Source organism: Galeopterus variegatus, unplaced genomic scaffold, assembly GCF_000696425.1.
Source record: "Galeopterus variegatus unplaced genomic scaffold, G_variegatus-3.0.2 Scaffold465, whole genome shotgun sequence".
NCBI classification, from domain to species: Eukaryota; Metazoa; Chordata; class Mammalia; order Dermoptera; family Cynocephalidae; genus Galeopterus; species Galeopterus variegatus.
In genome coordinates, this window is record NW_007726576.1 from 506163 (window position 1) to 530274 (window position 24112).

The following is a 24112-nucleotide window of genomic DNA, read 5'->3' on the forward strand; positions in this document are numbered from 1 at the left end:
GAATGTCATATAATTGGAATCATACAGTGTGTAAACTTTTCAGATTGGCTTATATTACTTGAGTAATGTACATTTAAGTTCTCTCTATGTCTTTTCATGGGTTGATAACTCATTTCTTTTTAGTGGTGAATAATATTCCATTGTCTGAATGTGCCACAGTTAATCCATTCACCTACTGAAGGACATCTTGGTTGCTTCGAGTTTTAGGAATTATGAGTAAAGCTGCTATAAACATCCATGTGCAGGTTTTTGTGTGGACATAAGTTTTCAACTCCTTTGGGTAAAAAAAGCAAGAAGTGCTATTGCTGGATCGTGTGGTAAGAATTATAAAAAACTGCCAGACTGTCTTCCAAAGTGGCTCTGCCATTTTGCATTCCCACCAGCAATGAATATGAATTTCTGTTGCTCCAGATTCTTGCCAGCATTTGGCGTTTTCAGTGTTTTGGATTTGGACCATTTCAGTAGGTGTGTTTAAATTTGCATTCCCTAATGACGTATGATGTAAAGTTTTATTTTAACAGTCATAAAACTGAGGAACATTTTCCCTAATATACATGGGTAAAGATATTTTGGAACGCATGTATTTAGGCTGAGGGGGAAAAACTCACTCTAAGTTAATACGTGGGATCTTCAAAACGTTCATGGCAAGATTCATGCTATCTTTTAATTCTGTTTTCCATGAACGTTTTAAAGTACTCTTGTATACCTTAAGTTGTCTTATGTTTCTTAAAGTATTTCCCCCCTCCCTATCTAGCAGTGAGTAATTACAGTGTTTTGGAAATTAACCCTGAATTGTTTTTAATTGCCTGAATTTAAAATGTTAAGTTTTCCAAGCATTCTCTATTGGTTAGGTTAGAAAGTTTACGTGCTATTGTTTGAATTTTATCAGTGGGAACGTGGGGTTTTTTTCCTTTGTAGTTTAAGAATATTTTATTTACTTCTATTAAAAAAAGATTAATTTGTGGATGTACACCGTACAGTATCTTAACACTACATGAATGAGTAATTTTTTGGTGAAGTGGCCTAATTGCTTTTGCAATTTTTTTTTTATACCTGTTCTCTTCATATTTTATGTAATTGATTTTTGCTCCATTCTTTATGTCTAAATATGTTGTTTTTGTTAGCCAGTGTTTCTGGATGCTAACAGTTCTTGTTTAATCTTGCTCATGAAAATTTTACTAGTTATTATTTAATACTCCTACTATTTTTAAAATGTAAATTCCTCTAGTGAAGGCAGTTTGTTAACTCTAAAATATTAAGTGCTAAATGTAATTTATTTTTTATGAGTTTAGTTTTAGTAATATTTAATGATAAGAAGGTTGAATCTTGTTTTTTGCTAGCACTTAATATACTTTTCTCTAGAATTACATATTTCTTAGTGGATTTATATGTTCTGTATTATTGTTTTTAACCTTTTTTTTTTTTTTTTTTTTTTGAGAAATGGAACCTAAATAACACATGGTGATCCCTAGACAATCCTTAGAAGCTTCTTTAGAGAGAAACATGAGAGGTTTTTATGAATGAAGATGGATATTGATTGTGGCCATTAAGACTAAGTTCACTCAAACAAGAGTTTGGATTGATCAAAGTACTAGATGAATATATCCTGTCATTGATCATAAAGCGTTGTTCCAGTTGATATAGTTAAGGAGGTTTTTATTTAGTTCAGTGTATTCTAAGGTTTAGACATTAGTATTAAACCTTATTTTTGCCTTACTTGAGTACCATGTAATTCCTTTAAATTAGGTTACCATAAAAAACCCACACAATATCTTTAAAATCACAGATTGATACCTTAAGTATTAAATATTAAAGGAAAAATACCTATGTTCTACACAAAATAATGTCAAGTGCCAGTTGTGGCATTTTTTACCACACTTTGGGAAATATTAGTTAGGTTAATCACATTAGTGTACATTTTCTGCTTTTTTATATTTTCATGGAAGAACACTGACTGGAGCTTTAAAAACAGTGGTTCTCAAACATATTGGCTTCCAGATCTCTTTACACTGTTAGAAATTATTGAGGAATCCAAGGAGCTTTTGTTTCGGTTATATCAATATTTGCCATATTAGAAATTAAAACACATTTGAAGACAATGTGTTATAGAGGAAGAGTGGCCTTATTTTACATTTTTACAAGTGTCTTTAACAGTGGACTTCAATGTAGGGAGAACAATGATACTGTTCTATGTTGTGTATCTTTTTTTTTTTTTTTGACAGCTGGCTGGTTTAGGTATCTGAACCCTTTGTTACCAACACCGTGCTCTCCCCAGTGGGCTAACTGGCCGGCCATGCATTGTGTGAATTTGTTTAATGTTTTGCTCTGTAGAAAGTGTTTGGCTTCCCATATTTGCTTCTGTATTCCATCTACTACAAAAAAACTCTTGGTTAAAGAATATTAGGAAGGGCCGGCCCGTGGCTCACTCGGGAGAGTGCGGTGCTGATAACACCAAGGCCCCAGGTTCGGATCCCATATAGGGATGGCCGGTTCGCTCGCTGGCTGAGCGTGGTGCTGACAGCACCAAGTCAAGGGTTAAGATCCCCTTACCGGTCATCTTTAAAAAAATATATATATATATTAGGAAAAATCTTCTTTAACATGGGTAAGTAATAAGGGGGGAGCATATTAATAACCTTTTCACATAAGAAGTAATGTCTTAAAAAGTACTCTTTTTCATTAAAATCCATTGGTCTACCTTGGACTTTGAATGGATGTTATATCTTGGACCTATGATTTTGTAATGTCATGTACCAATCACTGGAAAAATAATGATCTGTTGATTTAAGCAGTTCTTCCAAATGTACAAAGTTAAACTTCTTGATATCGTTCTCACAAGAAAATGCCAAATACTCAAGTCAATATTACAGTTTGTCAGATGTTAGTGTCTCAAGTAAAGATCTTATTACATGAAAAAGGTGGCTCATTCAGCATGCAACCCAATCACATGAATGCTTTTTCTTGAAATAACTATCCTACTTAAGAAGCAGTAGTGCTTTATTTATACATCCTGTTCATTTGCACAGAACCCTAAAAAAGCATGTTCCCAAGGAGAGAGATTTAATAAAATTAATAATTTTTACTGCTTTTCCAGGTATTTATAATTGAAAATTTTAAACTGCAATTTCATGCATGTGACAAATACAAGAGTTACTACCAAAAAAAGACCCTGGATATGTGCTAGAACACTGGGATTTTTGCCACTCATTGCTTTTGTACCATCACATGTAGTGAATGTCAATACAGTGAAAAGCTTGAATAGATTCTAGTATTATAACTGTGTCTTAATGTTAATAAAACCTGAAATAGTTGTGACTTAGAGTGCTTCCTGAAAGGGTCTTGGAGACTCTTAGTACTCCATGGACTACACTTTGAGAGTCATTGTTATAATGGGATGCTGCTTTCTTATGTGGTTCTGGGAATCAGCCATGCTTTGCTTCCTCTTTTGGTCATCTGTTAATTTAAGTACACTTGAAAACAAACGTTATGTAAATCTTTACATGGAAAAGCAGACCGTCTTATAAACACTGTAAGGATAAATTAAAAATCATGCCTTTTGTTAGACTGACTGTATTTGAAGGATGAAGGCACCTTGTGAAGGTGGAAATTTTATGAACTCTTATTTCAGCGGAATTTTATAGGCCAGCTCAATCACTATCTGACCTTGAGTAAGTTATTTAACAGCTTTGTGCCTCAGTTGTATCATCTCTAAAATGGGATAACATTAGACCTACCTCATAGGGTTGTATCAGTAATTTGAAACAGTTTTCATCATAGCTTTATTTTGTTTCACTACAATCTTTTGAGATGTTGGTTACAAATAAGTTGTTTCAGCTTAAACCACAACTCTTGATTATTAGTATAATAATAAAGCATGATTAAAATTTAAAAAGGAAACATTTATGTATGAGTTCTAATTTAAAATATATTAAAAGTAATTTATAGGAGGGTCTTTTGTATTGTTTTTTGGATGGACACAGTTATAGTGAACTTCAAGTGATTCTTTTTATTGATGTTTGATATATTAAGTGGTAATGAGAAATACTGTCTTACTTTCAGTTTACAAAATAACCTTAAATATAATCTCTGCCTCTTTTGTATTTTACTAGAAGTATGTAGAAGTGGATTTCTAGAAAGTAACAGCAACCTGAAGACATGACTAGGAAGCTGAAAACTTCTTTTGCTCCTTCTAAAATAGTTACAAAATGATCTGTTATCAAATTATATTATCTCTTTTTCTTAAGAGTAAAGCTGTGTAAAATAGTATTGGTAATTTTCTTTAAGAAATCAAGATTATTAAGTACAAGTGTAATTATAGTGAAAAATGTTATACACCGAGAATTGCTATTTTAACGTAGTGATAGGCTAGCATGGAATATTCTGACACATTCTGATTATCTCATCTAAAGAAAGATATTTTAGAACTTGAACTAGTTTACAATATAACATTAGAAGAAAAAAGTTACTGCCACTGTTGGATAGTTGACTTAAAACCATAGATCTCTTCAGAACCTTAAGTTTCCCTTGAAATTTTCTTAATGATGAAAATGGATTTAGTAATGGTAAAAGAAAGTAATTAACTTTGTGAATAGTAAAGTTAAATATTGTTATTTTAGAAAACGATACATAAAGCTGAAATGTAAAGATACAATATAAAAGATTGTCTATGTCCCTTTCCCCTGCCAGTGAATCATAGGCCTCTGATACTCTTCATGGGTGTTAAGGAGTATTTGAAAATTGAAGTCTCAAACAGTTAGACTATAATAATTACCCTCTTTTAGTGGCTAGACATTGAATTCCTAACCTTTCATTGTGAAGGCAAATCCAAAAGTAAGAATATAAAGTAAACTCTTATCCCCTCAAAAAGTCAAGTATTGGGCTGGCTGATTAACTTACTTGGTTAGAGCATAGTGCTGATAGCACCAAGATCAGGGGTTTGGATCCCCGTACTGGCCAGCTGCAAAAAAAATACATGAAATAAATAAATTAAAAAGCCATATATTTTACTCTGTGGTATTGGAATAACAAGTGTTACTACAGAAGATTTTGGGTGTGCTGAAGCACTCTTCATTTTATCAATAGGTTTTAAGTAGTGATGAGGAAGTGGTAGCTTGGTTTGGTTTATTGAGAGTAGTGATCAGTGTTTTTTAAAAATAGTTTTTTCCACATAATGCTTGATCAATACCCAATTTTATTTAGCTTTTTTTTGCAGGTCAATAATAGTTTTATGAGAAGAGGGGAATTTAGGAAAGTTAAAAAAATAGCTTTTTGAATGATTTGGAATTTAAAATTTTCTAAATAATGTAATAAAGCATTTCATTTCTTCATGATGGTGTTTTTATAGTATGAAAGCTTCACTACTATGTATAGTTTCATACCTTTGGGCATCTCCATTTAGATTAGATAGGCAGCGTTTTTTGTTTTTTTAATGGAGCTATTTGCTGTTTAATGACTTTGTTTCCATCATAGGCCTTTATTTCCAGCTTTGTAAGTGTTTTTAACCAATATTTTATATTATTAAATGGAATTTCAAGTAAACATTTAGGTTTTAATGAAATTGTTTTTGGAAAGTACACTATGCTTTCTTTAGATTTAAACATTGCTGCTTTTGTCTCAGTGCTTTTCATGATTGCTTATTTAACATACTTCTCTGAGATTGAAGGTGGTCATCACATCAAAATGGAAATTTCAATTTAAATATGTTATCTTGAGTAATTTCACTGAGATTTTATTGAAGTTAGTTCCGTGAAACTGTTAGTAAATGAAGAGTGGTTTAGGAAGCTGTTTCTGTAACGTTTTGAACGTTTTTATGACCTATTGTGTTATAGTTAATGTTAAGAATGCCTTGTTTCAAAACTTGCAAACTGTGTAACACTTCCATTCAGTTTTTCAAGTAAAACCTTTGCTCAGTTACAGGAAATCAATGTTACATTCAGCTTTCAATAACTGCTTGTGCAAAGTGGAGTCTTTTATGGTATATTTATGGGCCTTGGGTAGAATAATGCTTGAGTAGTTGAGTGAAAATACAAGAATGAAGTATTTAGACAATGAAGTACTTAGTGAAAATAATAACTTTATTTTTATCTTAGTGCTTTAAAGCTGTTTGCATTGTGTGCTTGAATACATTTCAGTATAAATATGATAACAGTCATTTCTATTTTAAGACTTCAGTGACCTGGGAGGAAAAAATAATTGGCTCTGGTGCATACTAGATTTTCCTTTGTTTTAAATCTAGGCATGTGTTTTTGATCTACTGGAATAAAAACATTAATAATCTGTGATAGATTTTATGTAATCTGGCTTATTGATAATCTAATCTTGCAATATAAATTGGGTGCTCTAAGCACTTGTAATACATTAAGCCTGGGAGACTGAAGTTTCTTTTCAGTGTTCTTATTAAGTAAATGATGTTGGAAATTTTCACCTTTTTAAATGGAAAGTTATGTCCCAATTCACTCTTTTCTTTTTGATTTTTAGATGGGAAATGTAAAGTCATAAGATCGATAGGTTGACTGTGACAACTATGTTTACTTACAGAGAGAACAGGAAATGAGAATGGGTGATATGGGTCCCCGTGGAGCAATAAACATGGGAGGTAGGGATTTGAAGCAAAAGGCTTTTGTAACTTACTTGTAATTCTTTGGGGGACTGTATGTATGTGCTGTTTGTGGTATTTACTTATCAGTAAAAAACTAAAATATGGAACCAACCCTTGTAAAGGTGAAATCTCTTACATTTATTAAACTGAAATACAATTATATTAAAAATATATATATCTAGTTAGAAAATTTTAATTTTGATTATTTGAAGGCCAAACAGATGTGCTATTCTTTGATAGATTTAATGAGAGTAACCTATAAACCAGGTTTTGATATAGCCTGAAACTAGTTTAGTCATCCCATGGTATAATACAACTAAATTTCTTTTTTAAACTAGTATTTTGTGTAACTTTATGAATGTTTAACTTTTTTTCCCCTTAATTACATTATTGTGCAAAGAAGTGAACTGAGACCTCTATAACTTGTCAAAGAAATGTGTCTTGCTAACTTGTAAGAGTTGATAAAAAGCTTTTAAAGAAAGCAACTTTAAAATCGATTGGCTTGTATAGCCAGGTTGTCAGGGAAGTAGTATTGAGTAAGTAAACCAAGGGGAAAATTAAGTGTGGAGCGTTATAGGTTTTGTTAAATTAGAAATTTGAAATGCCATACATTTAAAAATTGGATATCAAATTAAATTTCATGTATATATTACACATTAAGTTGTCCCACAGAAGCTGTCCATGAAGTTAAAATCTTCATATAAATCAAATGTACATACTGTTTGAAAGATTGCATTACCATAGCACCCAATATACATAGCACGCACACCCATATAATTGGTCCTCCATTTCCGTGGGATCCTCATCCATAGATTCAGCCAACTGCAGATCAAAAATACTTGGTGAAAAAAAAAATTCCGCCAAGTTCCAAGAAGCTAAACTTGAATTTGCCACGCGCCGAATACTGCATTAAATCCCCGTGAATGAAATGATGTATGGGCATCGTATTAAGTATTGTAAGTAATCTAGAGATGATTGAAAGTATGCTGGAGGGGTGTGCATAGGTTAATATCCAAATACCATACCATTTATATAAGGGACAGGAGCATCTGCGGATTTTGGTATTCAGGGGGGTCCTGGAACCAATCCCCCATGGATACTGAGGTATGACTGTATAGTGTATGAAATAAAACTTAAAACATATAATGTGTGGAATGAGCATTTTCCATCATCAGTCTTTTTTTTTTTTTTTAATAAACCTCTCATGCCAGTTCTGTGACATCACTAAATTAGATAATCTTGAATCAGTTATTGCTGTCTACTTGGTCACTACGAGCAAGTAGTTGCTGAGCATCTCTGGTATGCAAAGGAAGTGTGAAACATTGCCATAAAGAACTTAATCGGAAAGTTATTTCAATAGATAATGTGAAGTAACTGGTGAACCAAGAGTATATAACTTCTAAATTATAAAGCATAGTTGAGTGTATAATAATGGTCTAGTATTTATGTCTTTTTCAGAGTAAATTCTGGGATTGTATATAAAATAATCCATATGGTTTTAAGGATTGTAAAAGTGAGGTTATTATGGATTAAGGGCAGTTTCAAAGGCCATTACAATTATTAGATTGTAATTAACCTCAGAACCACACTTTAAATTGGTATAATACTTAAAACCATTTGTGATAGTGCAGAGACCCTGGAAGCATTGTTTGCTTGATTAGCAACTTTATCAGAAGAAATATGGGAATATGCCTTTAGATATCTTATTTAGTTAGGAATTAAAGAGAATTAAAAATTGTTCTGACATTTTATTCATCAGACAACCCTATATGCATTTTAGCACTTAACTCTCCTAAAGGATAGTTTCTCTTCTTTAGTCTTCATTCAGTGTGAGACTTCTTTCCATGTGAGACTTTATATTATCATTATCACCACCATCAGTTGGGTTGCTTTTTTTTTTTTTGTCCTTTTTTTGTGACCGGTAAGGGGATCACAACCCTCCCGTGCTCAGCCAGTGAGCGCACCGGCCATCCCCACATAGAATCCGAACCCGTGCGCTCCCAGTGCCGCACTCTCCCGAGTGAGCCACGGGGTCGGCCCAGTTGGGTTGCTTTTGAGTAGGAAAAATTATCATATCCCATCAACTTACATTGATGGAATTTGGCAGCAGATTTTCTGGTGTATCACCAGTGTGTATACTACGTGAAACATACATTATGAAATTGCTTTTCGGGTAACTAGATAATGCTAATATCTTAGATCTTTAAATTTAGTTTATTTATAGCTGTGTGGTAGAAGACATAAGTTCTTAAAAAGAAGGCTTTAAGTTAACTACTGAGAGTTGTAAACATTATTTTTGATTTTTTTTTATACCTGTGGTTATATACTTCTATTCCAAACTCTCAAGTTAAGTGTAACAGCTATGTTCTATTTGAGAGAGAGAGGAAAAAAAACTTATTAAGGGAATAGATAAAGTGTAGATTTATCAGCAAGAACATTTTGGAAATAAGTAATTTCTTCCTATGAAGTTGGTTAGGGTTGGGGTTCAAAGAGTAGTATAATGTGATGCCAGGAACTGGTAGGGAGTAAGACTTCTTCCTCTCAGCTGTTCCTTGGACTTGGCCATATAAAGAGTTCAGGCTTATTAGGTATTTATTTATTTATTCTATTAAAAGATGACTGGTAAGGGGATCTTAACTCTTGACTTGGTGTTGTCAGCACCATGCTCTCCTAAGTGAGCTAACCAACCATCCCTATATAGGATCTGAACCCACGGCCTTGGTGGTATCAGCACCACACTCTCCCAAGTGAGCCACGGGCTGGCCCTTGTATTAGGTATTTAGAGTTGTGTGTTTGAATGAAAACTTCAACTCCTTTTATAATGTATATTTGAGAAATTGAGATCTGAGTGTCAGAAAGTTGACCTACATAATGAAATACTAGAAGAAATCCCTAAATTGAAATCAGTATTTGTTATGAATTTTTAATGATAAATATGAGCACTTAAAAAGTCAAAAAATTTTTCAAAGAAAACACTAAAAAATATTGTATTTGGTACCATCATCTATGTAGTATTATAGCTCAAACACTATTACACTTAAATTAATGGATATCTTTTTGATGAAAAAATTTGAAGCATATTTGATTATCTTCATTTCCAGAATTTCACCATGTCAAAAAAACCTAGGTAGCTATATTAATATATTATCTGTATTTGGTTGCAGGTGCTTTTAAAAATAAGTTTTGTCATGATGTTTCAGGTTTCTTTTTTTGGTTTATATCGCATATTTCAATATAAAGTTAATAAAAATTACCTCCAGTAATTTGGGGAGGTATTCAATAACTATATAAAAGTCAAGAGGTTAGTTACAGTGAGCTTTATATATATTGCAGGAAATAATTTCCTTTCACAACTTAATATAATTTACGTGCTAATATTTCTAGCCATGTTTTAAGAAAAGTGGTTTTCTAAGTGCTGTTCCTTTGTTCATTTAAACTGGTAGAGTGTAGTCACTATTGTTAGGGATTATTTGGTTTAAAGCAAACTATTGCAAATAATAATGATTGTTTTAAAACTTTCAAACTGTTACAGTCTCAAATGTCCTACAATAATTGATAGTTACCTCATTTGTTTTATGAACATTTGTTTTGGGGACAAAAATTCTAGAGTGTAGGTAATGCTCTATTGCAGAGCTGATAATTAAGTGTCCCATTCTTAAGGAAGATTATTTTGATAATAGTCTTGCTATATAAATTGCATAAGTATTGTTAAATTTTCAATGTTTACTAAACTAAGATAGGACAGCTCTAAGTATAGATTGTTTTACGTAGATGCGTTTAGCCCAGCACCTGCTGGTAACCAAGGTCCTCCTCCAATGATGGGTATGAATATGAACAACAGAGGAACTATACCTGGCCCACCAATGGGTCCTGGTCCTGCCATGGGACCAGAAGGAGCTGCAAATATGGGAACTGCAATGATGCCAGATAATGGAGCAGTGGTAATGTATCATAAACATTATTTTGATTATATTCAGTAATATACACTCCCTCCCCAAAGATAACTTCACACTTAACATAATTTGGCATCATTTGTTTGGCAGTAGAGATTAACAGCCAGTGAAGAGAAAGAAATTTTGTGAAGTTATATGGTGATTTATGAGAGACAATTTCTAAGTAGCCCAAGAGTTAGGATTATCATCCATGTTATGCTTTTGTACCCAGTAAATAGCAAATGCATGTGTTAGTTACAGTTATTTTTCATTCAGTGCTTTTAATTTGTATTCACCTTTCCCAGCATTCAGTGTAATGGTGTCAAGTATCTTATGATTAATGCCTTTTTCCTATGTGGACTCCTACCTGTGGAGGGGACAAAACTCCAATATGTGCAAAAACATTTTTGGTAAAAAGATCACTTGTCATGATTTATTCCAAAGAATATAACTGTAAAATAATTAACATTAAACTTTTTTTAAGTAAAATATAAACTTGCATTGCTGCATTCTTTTCACAGAATTACTAATTACACTTGTTATTAAATTTAAAGTAGACAATTTTTGTCTTGATCTGAGAGTGTGAAGATATCTTTGTGTGGGTTAAATATTATAAAAAGGCTTTTTAGTTATAATTTTTATTATATTTGAATATTAGTAGCAAGACTGATACCTTTTATCGTTTCTCTTAAAGTCTGTCACTAGTTAAATGAGGTTTTATGTTGGCCAAACATTTTCTCATTTGATGTTTTGTAATGGTTCTAAATAACATTTAGAAAGGAAGATTGGTTGATTCTATATTTTGAAAAGGCAGGTTAGTTTTGGAGCTACCATATCAAAATTTAAAGTGCCATTGGTAACAGAAGGCATTGCCACTTAAACTCAGGCCATCAGTTGTAAATCTGTCGTGATCAGAGACATTAGAAGTTAAACATTGTGCATCTTAGAACTGATGAATTCATTGTTTATCATTTTTAAGTATATTTATGTCAAATGCAGTCTTTTAAGAATTTGGAAAAATTAGATGTGCTAACAGATGGGTTTTTAAAACTGCACAGGGAAGATAGAGGCAGTGCCATAATATCTACTGTGAATAGATGGCACATAATGCAGTTAGTACATTATTTCCTTCAATGGAGGCTTTATTTTATAGTAAAATGTCTGAAAGTTAGTAAAAACTTATACTGCTTAGGCTGAGTTTTTGTGTGGCATATAATCATTAATAGTAACTTAGAAATAACATTAACTGTCCTATTTTTCTACGCCTCTCCCTGAAATTGTAAACTTTTTAAAAATATCGCCCTTCATCTTTTTTGCACTATTTACTGCTACATCTAAGGAGTTCTGTTCAGCCTTTGAGATTAATATGTGTCATTATTATGAAGTTTTTCAAAATATGTGATTCAGATGTTTAATTGTACTATTATTATTAATATTACTAAGTTAGCAATTTTTAAAATCTCAATCTATTTTCCCAATAATAGTATCAAGGACAACACCTCAATAGTTTTTATATTGAAATCATAATTCTTTGCGTGTGTTTGTACTAGTGCTTTCTGTCTTAAAAGCATTGATGTTGAAATTTTTAGAATGTTTACTTTTAAAAACAATGTGATGCTGCTCCCTGGTTTTATTTTTCTGATTTTTTTAAAAGTATTTTTCTTATACAGCATAGTTTAATGCAATAATATCTTAACAAAAGGGGGGGTGTCAGAGCAGTATTACGATACTGACTAGGCTTAAAATGGCATTTGCTTATGTCATAAAATCAGTTCTTTTTTCATGAAATTGGGGCATAGCATTAGCAATATGTAAATCTGCAGATACTGCTTCTTTTTCTTTTTTTTTTTAAGACATAGTAACTAATTAAATTGCTCCTTTCTTCCTTCTATGTGTGATCCTGATTCTGCTGGACTTTCTGCTGAACTTCATGACACCACCACTTGGGATTTTGCCAATTTTTCTTGTCACTTATATTTGGCGTGTTCCAAATGGACTCTGTACTTTTATGTGGTATTATAGCACAATGATAGATTTTCCCAAGGACCACCATCTCAGATTGGCTCACCTATGGGGAGTAGAACAGGTTCTGAAACCTCTCAAGCACCAATGAGTGGTGTGGGTCCTGTGAGTGGTGGTCCTGGTGGCTTTGGTAGAGGAAGTCAAGGGGGCAACTTTGAGGGCCCTAATAAGCGTCGCAGATATTAAACTTTCTTTCACCATATTTAGAAAAGTTTCAGTGGTATGCCTTTACACTTTTACCTGTTACCTGAAAGAAATGGTTTTATTGTTGATGTATGTAGACTTAAAATTTTTTTTTTTTGTAAAACTTGAGGTTTTTGTATTTTTCTTTATTCATAAGCTTTGTTGAGAATGGTAATGATGATGCTCATTGTGAATGTTAAAATGTGTTTGTGACTTTAGCTAAATATAAGTATGCCATAGTACTGTGACAACTATGTAGTTACTTAATCTCAATAAAAAAATCATTTTGGGTAATTTAAAAATGTTATTAGTTGTATTCTCATGATTTTACTAAACTTTACTGTAATAGTAATATTTTGGTTGCTTTAACTAATACAGCCATTTAAAGAGAAAAATGATTTTACTGTTTGTGCAAGTAGCCTTGAAGATAGAAGCTTAATGAAAGCTAATGTCAATAAGGGGGAGATAAGTAGTATATTTGGGGGTGGGTAGGTATGGAAGTTTAATTTGTATAAACTGTTGATGTTTTGTGAAATCGGAGTTGCTGCCGACATTTCATATAGATTCTGAATATTCAGGTATTCTGAGAAGGATTATTAAGGATACCTTTGTCCTGTGCTGATTTTTCCAAATAAATCTTTTGAATCTTGACCAAAAAAAAATGTTTGAAGGCACCTCTCTTTTGCTTATAAAATAATCTTTATTCTTATCTGCCATTATTTGTTTGGTGTCAATATCTAGATCTTAACCAGTTTTCATTGTACAGTTAGTGTTAAATTCTTTAAAATCAAACAATACTGTTGGGTCGGCTGTTAAGCGACGATTTGCTGTGTGATGGTGAATCACGCATTTCTTGAGAATGCAGGTTTCTGGAAGTATTACAAGATGGCTTGACTCGGCAGTGTTGTAAATATTTCTCCATAGTTTGATAAGGCTCTCCACTAAAATTTGTCTGATAATCTAGTACTCTGTCTCTAAGGAATACAGTTCAAGTGGTGATTTTAAAAAGCAGAGAATTAACTTGTGAGTGGCTAGGGTCGTTGGATTCTGCTTAGATCCCTCTACTATCAAATTACTGTTTTTGGATTTTGATTTTCTTCTGGGGGGAAACCGATTTTATCACATTATGTTTACTCCAAAAAAAAGTCATAGCTAAATTTAATAATTTGTATATTGGTCATGTTTATTTAAGTTTGCATTTAAGGAATTATATATTTAACTTATACCATAAATCTATAATACATCAACCCTGATCATAGCATAGTTATTTCTCACATAACATTTCAGTGTATTACTGTATCATACTTCTAACTCCTTTCTGGAAAGTAATATCCTGTTTTAGAATAAACTGTGTAAATAGTGCCTTTTTGTTCCTCCATGGTGTCTGTCCTTGCTAGAAGGAAAGAAATAAATTTGGTTAGTTTAAAATGTTGCATTTAAAGGTAGAAAAGACCAAGGAAAAGATAAATTTACATAAAAGCCGTTGGTTGTAAAACATAATTGATATGCATTCTTTTGTACCAGTCCATGGTGTCTGTCCTTGCTAGAAGGAAAGAAATAAATTTGGTTAGTTTAAAATGTTGCATTTTAAAGGTAGAAAAGACCAAGGAAAAGATAAATTTACATAAAAGCCGTTGGTTGTAAAACATAATTGATATGCATTCTTTTGTACCAGTCAAATTTTTCATATGTACTGTTTCATGCTCAGTTATTTTTTAGATGCAACAGTGTGGATGGAATTATTTTCTAAGACTTGCTTTGTTCACAGGCTTTTGTTTTTGGCAATTCTTTGAAAACATGATTAGGAGATTGTTAAAATAATAGTCAAAGATTGTTCTCATTACATATCTCATAAGTATGAGGTGGTGGGGAGTGGGATTTGTTTTAATTTGTGACATTAATTGGGGTGAGGCGAGTTTTACTGTTAATTATAATTATTAAGTGATGTCTATTGGATTTAAATCTAATTTTCCCGTAGTCTGTATTTTATTATATAATCCTTAGGTAATTTGTAGCATTGTATTTCATTTGAAAGCTGAATTAAGATTGGGAGAAACTTGATCTTTTGATATTAATGCCAAGCTACCTTTGGCCAAGGTTGTGAAATTCTCTATGATTCATTCAACAACATTTGAAAGCCAGTGCACAAAGAGATATCTTAATCTCCTGAACATTCTACTGTCCGGGCTCAACTCTGGCTCCGAGAACAAAGTTCTACACATCTTTTTCCCTGCATCAAGAAAATGTTTGTTCCAGTACTTAACCAAGTTTACTCTGGGAACAGCCAGCTTCTGAGTGACAGTCAAGTGGAGCATCTCTGAACTCCTAGTTATTCAGTTTTCAGTGTTTTTGTATAGTTAAGAAACTTTGTGCCTGGTTTAGTCAGTATTTTTTCTTGTGAATTTGTATACCAAGGGATAGTTTTGAGTGTCATTTATATAAAAGTGTTAGATATAAAACTAAAGAGGAAATTTAATAGTTTAGCTTTTTACATAAGTGTGAAGTTGTCCTATATGATATAATTTTTTCCATAAAAAGATAATATGAAACAATTTTAATATTATAATATCACAATGTTATGGGTTTTTTTGTGTTATGATTTGAAATACCAAGTTTAAGGTCTGCAGGATTTAGGTTTCATATGCTATTTGTAATTAATATGCATAAAATAAAAGAACATTCAATTCCCTAATTGTTTTATTGTAGCATTATATTTTCTTGGAACTTCCCCTGTATGTTTATTTTGAAAATAAATGCATTGGTTTTCTTCTTTGACAGATGTAGTTTTTAAAGAACTTTGGTTCACTTGTGTTTTGTAAAATTCAATTTGTTATTCTTCCTGGAGTCTTTTGGATTTTTCTGTCTAAAGTCAGTGCTGAGCATTCAGTGAAAAAGATTAAATATTTATTTTTAATCCTAAAATATCAGTAATATTAGTGGGTAAATATCTCTTTTAGGTGGAATTGCCATTTAATAGAAACAGGAATTATCTACAAGGAGAATGATTAAAATTTGACTCTTGTCTCTCAAACAATTGAAATATTTTCACCGTTTATTCAGAAACACGTTTGTTGAATATTTCAGTAACTTGACATTTATATGTAAAGTCTGCGGTGGTTGCTAAATATCAGTGAATGATTAATAGTCACTGATTAATAAGTGGGGGTTAAGTTGATAATCACAACATAGATCCTGAATGAGAAAAAGGACATGAATGTGTGATTGACATGAAATGTTTTGTGAAAGACTGTGACAAAATGTATGGTAAATGCTTTAAAAGGGTTTAAATTGAGTGTCAGCTGGTACTTATAAAAAGCCACATCATTTTGAAAAAAAATAGGAAAACCTTCCTGAGGAAGTAGTTTAGCAGTGATATACAAAGTCAGACTTTTTATTTTTATTATTATTTTTGACCGGTAAGGGGATCGCAACCCTCGGCACAGTGTGGTCCGCACCACGCTCAGCCAGTGAGCACACCGGCCATCCCTATATAGGATCCGAACCCATGGCCTCGGCGCTACGAGTGCCGCACTCTCCCAAGTGAGCCACTGGGCCGGCCCAGACTTTTTATTTTTAAGAATAAGACAGTGAGCACCCATATACTGTTCTCCTAATTCAGCAGTGTTGTTCATGTTTTCCTGTGTTGACTTCATAGATAGATATTTGTAGGCATGGACTTTTGGGGGTTGGAAGTGGGAGATTGAGAAACTACTGCCAAGTAGGCTTCATGTTCCTTCCTAAATATATTTCAATACAGGTCTTCTAAAAATAACATTTTTTAGGTCAGTTTCATACTGAAGAATATTAATTTCCTCATATCAAATCAAAAAGTCTGTCTGTTAAGTTATATAGTCCAGTATGGGCTTAGTTCATTGTAAGCCAATCATATGATTAAATATATTGAGAATAGTCTTACATTTTGTAAGACTATTACTTCGTTTCTAGCAGTCTTCATTATTAAATTTCTAAAAATAGGAAATAAATTTCTTGTGTTCATTTTACATGTTTTTCCTGGTGGTGTAAACTGAAGTATGCATACTCTCCCAAGTGAATGGTTAGTCTGGAGAAAATGATTTGCTGAAAATTTTTCATAGTATTTAATCTTTAAACTCTGGATTTATGCATTATGTATTGTATTAGCTTCTTTTAAAAGAAATATTAAGGATACTATCTTCTATGTGTTGTAAAAATATTTTGTATTTTTTTCCGTGATTACTGAATTACAGCATCAATGACTGAAGTTGGAAACTTGTTAGACTATTTAAAGGCCTTACCAGAGACCTGTGTTATCTTCAGATTTTATTTTGACCTCTTGTCTTTTTCTGTAAAACCACGTTTAGATTATTAATATATCCCTTAGGGTTCCTCTCTGTTGAAACTTATTATTTGATTATATTTTTATTTACCTGGTTCAATTTGTAGTTTACATTTTCTTTTTCTGTTTTATATTTTATTTTTCTTTAGCCTATTATTTTCAGATTGAAGATATTGAAATTCTTAATGTACCCACAGTTTGTATACATACATTAAAAAAAAAAATCTTTTTTAAGCATATTGTTCTATGGCTTGAATCACCATTATCGGTACCAACTCCCCCCCTCTGGAACAGATACACTATATTTTGTTGGCTGTTCTTTAAAAAAAATCTTAAGTTAGAATTATTCTTTTTCAATTTGTCTTTCTGGCTTAAAAAAATGAACTTATGCTTGTACATGTATATAAAATTTCAGTTGTGTCTTGTAGGATATAATCACCCACATTTTGTGTGAGGCAGTTCAGTTTCAATATTTTAAGTTTAGAATTAGGTAGAATTAAATGAAAGTGTACTTAGTTTGAATACATGATTTTTTTCTTTCTAGTTTTTCCTGTATTTTAAAATAAATTTTAGTTAATAAGGAATTTCTGAGTTTACTCATTAAATACAGGGTTCTGCATTGCATTGATAGTAATGTAAGTGGACTTTTTATTTCTTAAATGCCCTATGTAAGTGGTTTGTTGATGGTGTTGAAGACTGAAATTGATGTTTATTCTAAAATTTTTTCTAGCTCTTTAATTGTTAAAACAGACAACATGTTTTTATCTATTATGCATCTCATATAAAGTAGATATTATACCTATATTATCTAATATCAAAAACTTAAATGAGTAGCCACAGTCATTCATTATGTTTTTTCTCAGAATTGGATCTAGAAGATATACTCTTCCTTGTTCTACCTTCTTTTATGCAAAAAAGCATCATTTGTTAGTCAGCTAACCAGGGTTTTGTGAATGTGAGTGAATAAGATTTTGAGTATGTTTTGAGTTTTATAAGAACTATGTAAATATAATACTATGCCTATTAACTTTGCCATGTTTGGACTATGAGTTACCTATATTTTAATTTTTATATGCTTATATAAATTATTTTCTGCAAATTGTTTATATTATCTCACATGTGAAAATAGAGAAAACACCTTGTCACAGTATATATTTTGCCAGAATAATTATAGTTACTTTTTCCTCGGGGTATTTTCACATTATTAGAGAATGTAAATTAGTATCAAATTTCAGACATACCTTAGATCTAAATATGTTGCTTATGGTTTTATGTAATACGAAAAAGTAAACTTTATCTCACATAGTCATTCTATAAGACTTTTAGTAATTCCTGACTCTTTGTGTTGGAGGAAATAGTAGTGACTTGCTCAGTGGCTACTTAGTCTATGTTAATTCTTTGATCTGGTTAGAATATTTTTACATTTGCAGACTTTTGAGTATTTTACACATTAGGATTAGTTTGGAGCAAACAGTTAAGCAAATTTATAATGATAATTGGAGTGATAGTCTCCAAAATGATATTTTCTTAGTTATATAGGATTTACAGGGAGTCATGTCATGAAGAGTTCACTATATCCACTAACTCATTGTGGTAATATGTACTGAGGGTACTACTGTGTACTGGGAACTTTACTAGGGATTAAGAAGATACAACAGTGGAGGGCCAGCCAGTGCCTCACTTGGGAGAGTGTGGTGCTGATACCACCATGGCCATGGATTCAGATCCCTGTATAGGGATGGCTGGTTAGCTCAGTTCAAGAGCGTGGTGCTGACACCACCAAGTCAAGGGTTAAGATCCCCTTACCGGTCATCTTTTTTTAAAAAAAGATACAACAGTGGAAAATAATTTTGTCCTCTAAATTAAGAGAAAGTAGGGTCGGGCCTGGATAGTACCTGGATGGGAATACCAGGTGCCATAGGCTTTTTTTTTTTTTTAAAGGGCAGGCTGATTTGCTCAGTTGGTTAGATTGTGGTGTGATAACACCGTCAGGGGTTTGGATCCCCATACCGGGCAGCTACCTGCCAAAATACCAACCATGTAAATTAAGGGACAGCATCCATAGACGTCCCTATAAGTAAGTGGTTCTCAAATTTCAGCCTGCATTAGAATCACCTGGGGAGCTCATTAAAACACAGATTTCTGGGCACTACCCCACAGTTTCTTTCTTTTTTTTTTTTAAAGATGACCGGTAAGGGGATCCTAACCCTTGAGTTGGTGCTGCTAGCACCACACTCTCCCAAGTGAGCCATGGGCTGGCCCAGACCCCATAGTTTCTAATGCAGTAGGTTTCTAATTCAGGTAGGGCCAAATTAATGTCCCTGCTTATACTGATGCTGCTGGTTTGAGAACGCCTATTCTGAAACATTGTAACTCAAAAGAGGTACAGTAGCATTTTTGGCTTTGTGGTTTTGTTAATACAGGTTGTGCAGGATCCCTCGCCAGTCAGTGAGACAGTCCAAAACATCCCTAAGCATTTCTAGCTATTGCCAATTGTAAGCACCAAAAAAGTCCATTCTTTTTGAGGATATGTAGCTACTGAGTGCCACATAATATGTAATATTTATTATGCTTTTTTTGAATTAGGCTTTTGTTGTGTTCACAAACCTAGTTCAAGTGAAGAGGGTATATAGAAAAATTTATTTTGAAATTTTTGTAAGATAAAATTTTTCCATTAAACTAATTCTCATCTGTTCATACCAATATGAGAAACTAAACTGTAATAATATGTTTTTGTATCAGTGTATTTTGACATGCTTTTGCCTGATGGGTGAAGGTGCTAGAAAACTGTCCTGGTCGTAACTTACCTCCTAGTATATATGAATGGAATGATACAATTTTGATGGAATAAAATGATGGCCTGACCTTTTCTTTTGTGTGAGCTTATCTTATGCTTTTCTAGATTGAAGATAAAAGATTTGATAATTCTGTTCTAAGACCATGTGTATACTAAACAATTTCATTTGCTTTGCATTCTTTTTAGAAATAATGTGCATCAAAGAGTTAAATGGAAATTAAGTAATTTTACAGTAAAAGTTTATAGTTTGCCTTGTGAGACCTTATGCTGTATATATGAGGGTACTTAAGAAAGTTTATGGGGAAAAAAAATTGAAAGATAGTACAAATCTTTCCATGAACTTTTAAAAGTACTGTCTCATGTGATTTCAATGTCTATTCAAAATTATGCAGTACATTAAAAAAATTAAGTTGGTCCATTATGCGAGCACATAGTTACTGTGTAGTAGTTTCTTACAAAAAGCCATGACTATGATGGTGCAAATAAATAGTCACCTGATTTCAAGCCTTTTAATTTCTCAGAAGCTCATTTGTAGAATATTGATTTTGATGTGTATATTGCCAAGAATATCTGTTAGTATAGAGACTTGTTTCTAATTGTAATCCAGATGTCACCTGGGAGCCTCTCAGTCTGCTTCCTAGAGACCGCCCTGGCATATAACTTAGTGTCTTCTCAGTTTTCCCAGGTAATCCACAAAAAATCAAGAATTTTGTGATTTTTGTGAACTAAAGATGGGTTTGGCTCTGGGAAGGTGCATTCATCAGTGATCAAAGATATCATCCCATCTGCCCTTTTGTGCACCAGCCATACCCCTCCCACATTTTTTTCTGTTCCAGACTCAGACTCCTTGCTCCTTGGAGGCCCAGGATTAAGAAATGAAACTTATTCTACCTCAGGGTGGTTTATTAACCTGTTTTTGACCTGAGGAATTCTTATGCAGGTTAATGAGTAAAACTAAAAGTTTACATCATTTCTAATTTCTTGACACATTAGTTTTCAACATTCCTGTTGACTTATTTATTACTAATATTCAGTCAAGAAATAATTACTAAAAAAACTTTTAACTCCTGTGACACTAAAATGACATATATCTATAAAAGTCAGTGCTTACCTTTCAGGCACAAATGCAGGGGGAAAATGATACATTTTAGAAAAGGAAATTGCCTTGAGTTTTTATTATTTGCCATCCTGTACATTTACTGAAGTCCTTTGATTTGGAATATAGTTCCCTTTCCCACTCACATGCATATTTTACAACCCCACTATTACCTTACTGGGAAGCCATAAAAGTTTTAGTTTGTATTTTATCTGTTCCTAGTAGATTTATTTATAGTGATTAATTGGGAAAAATAAGAGAACAACTTGTTTTTTGTTTTATTCTTTGCTGTGTAATTTGCTACATTAACCTTTACCTGGAGCTACTACGTTTTCTTAAAAGTTAGTAAGTGGAGATTAGAAGTTTTTGAAAAATAACATGTTCCAAGTTTTGGGGTGGGAAGTACAATACAGAAAATATGTATTTACATTTAAAATTTCTCCCTTGTAATATAATGTGTTTAATGTATGTCATGCTATTTGTGCTACAAGGGTCAGAGGTAAGGTAAACTAAGGTACAGGGGTTCATATGAACTTTTAGACCTATGAGTGGATCAGATAGTCCCTGGGTTAGTTGAAAATACCGATCTCATAAATTGAATTATTTTGGAATTTCTTGAAGCAAATGGAAGAAGACTACATATCATAACTAGTTTCTACTTCTATATTGTAGGTCATATAAATGTAGCATAGCTATACACGTTAAATAATTTAGCAGCACTTGAAAATCTGAGTTAAACACTGATTTCCTGTAGTTGCTATGTTGACTAGTTTCTTGCAGTCTGGGCACTGTGGATTGAGCTGCGAACACAGTGCATCAATCTTTTGCCCTCCTGGCATTTGTGTTCCAGACATAGAGCAGCAAACAGAGTGACAAATAGAGTGGAATATCTTACCATGTATCTGTAAGGGCACAGAAAATGACACTCTTTTTGATAAAGGAACTAGAAAATGCTCATTTTAGGAGATAAAGGGGAAGATGTTCTGTTTGATTTAGTTATACTGATTCAATGAGTTGTAATAAAGTTAAGTGGGTGCAGTAAGTTTTCTGTCTAGAGTTGTGCTGTCCAGGTGGTGGTCACATGTGTCTTTCAAGTCCTTGGAATGGAACTAGCGAGACTGAGGAACAGAATTTTTAATTTTAAAGTAGTTAAATTCAGTTATCAATACAGTATTATGCATATTTGGAGCAACTTGGATGTATGAATCTACTTTTGCATCTTCAATTTTGTGTAATCTAAATATACATAAGTATGTTAAAAGAAAACTCAGCATCTGAAGTAGATGTGCAAAGACTTACTATGAAGAAAAGAATGTAAAGTATCTCACCAATTTTTTAAATATGGCTTCATGTTGAAATGAAAATATTTTGGACATATTGGTTTCAATAAAATATACTATTAAGCTAATTTTACCTGTTGCTTCCTCCCCCCTGCCCCTTTGAATATGGCTTCTAAAAAATATAAAATTATACGTGTGGCTCATACTATTTTTTCTTCTGGACTAGTTTAGAAGAGTAGCTGTCAAATTTTAGTTTTTCATTTCAAGACTGTAATCCCAAAATCCTGTTAACATGGACTATAATAATGTAATTCATTTATTGTTACCTTTAAAATGAATAACGTCAGATAGAAGTCTAAAGTGTATTTTAACTGTTAAATGTTAATGTGAGATCGATTTCCTGTAACATAATTACTTGTTTGCCAAAGTGTAAGGAAGGAGTTTGAGCACCCAGTTCTCAGGAAATAAATAATACACATTAACATTTATACTGTACCTTTCCCTTTTGCTGCTTTTCTTTTGTTATTATGATCTACTTGATACTATCCATACAATTTTAAGCAAATATTTTAAGTCCTGAGAAAATTTTGTCATGGAAGATTTCTCTTCAGCATCTATGTGAGGTTGTCTTATTTGTTCATTTTATTGCATCTAGAATGTCAGCTGTAACAGAGTTAGGGACCTTATCGATCATTTAGTGATTAATCATCTTTTTCTAGCAAGTCCTGACAGGCACAGGGTTTACTAACAAGGATACAGAAATGAACAAAATATGCTTCCTGCTCTCTGGGGATTTGAAGTTTAATAGATGCATGATGCATAGCTGTAAAGAAATTGTTTGACCAAGTGGTAGTAATAAAGGGGATACAAAGTGCTCTGAAAACCTAGGAGCAAGTATCCACTTATATTGGGGAGACTGGGAATACTTCACTAAGATGATAACCTTTGAACAGGTTTTAAAGGTTAATGGGTACTTACCAGTTACAGGTTTTTTGGAGGGAGAGGGCAGGGAGGATTATGGAATGGCAGGATGATGGTTGTGGTCACAAGGGCCCATGGCAGTGAGCAGAGATCCTGAGCATCCAATAAGCTGTGTAAAGGGAAGGAGGAGGTAAGAACTGATAGAGAGCAGATGAGTAAAGGTTAGGTAAGGTTGTGGTTGATCTAAGGTTAAGAAGTTTAAATCTTTACCTTTTAGGTGACTGAGAGCCAGAATAGTTATTTTAAGTATAAGGATTATCTGGATCTCTTTAAAGAGAAGTATTTCAGAAAGCAGAGAGACCACATAGATCACTGATCCAACCCCAGGCCCCTCACATGATTTTTGTAAGGATCTTTAGTGATAATGAGTATTGTTCAGATTTCCAGATTTGAGTAATTCAGAGGTAGAATGAATTTAGCAGTGACTAATGTATTGGAGAGAAGGCAGTGTAAAGTGTTTTCGGGGTTTCTAGTTTGAACGATGAGTTGAGGGTTCTATTAACTGAGACACCAAAGGTAAGTGTGTTCAAGATTGACAGTGAGTGGGGTGTAGCTACCAGAGGGAGAAGAATTAATACATTGGATATTTGAACATTGTAAGTGGTTTGTTGGAATTTTAGAAATGGTAGAAAGCCTGCCTGGTAAATTCCATTCTCTCCCAAGGCATATCTGTTACTGAAGGTGACTATAATACCCTCCTAACTTGACCTATTTTTACTTGCTCATGCAGTTTATTCTGCACAAAATATCTGTGCATCCCTTTAAAACTTAAATTACATCGTGGTCCCTCTCTTTTGTCAAATGCAGTAGCAACCCATCTGAATTAAAACCTAGCTGTGTTGTAGACCACAGGGCTTTATTTGATTTGGTCTCTGCACTTTTCCAACCCCATCTGCCTTCCTCCTTGC

General features: G+C 33.0%; 1 protein-coding gene across 1 annotated transcript in view; it reads left to right on the forward strand.

Moving 5' to 3' along the window:
- PSPC1 (paraspeckle component 1) overlaps nt 1-13397 on the forward strand; it is a 63662-nt gene extending 50265 nt beyond the window's left edge. Inside the window, exons 7-9 of the mRNA XM_008569094.1 lie at nt 6538-6595; nt 10370-10539; nt 12553-13397. Coding sequence (XP_008567316.1) covers nt 6538-6595; nt 10370-10539; nt 12553-12738 — 414 coding nt within the window. The 3' untranslated portion in view covers nt 12739-13397. The remainder of the gene's footprint in view (nt 1-6537; nt 6596-10369; nt 10540-12552) is intronic.
- The last annotated feature ends 10715 nt before the right edge of the window (nt 13398-24112 follow it).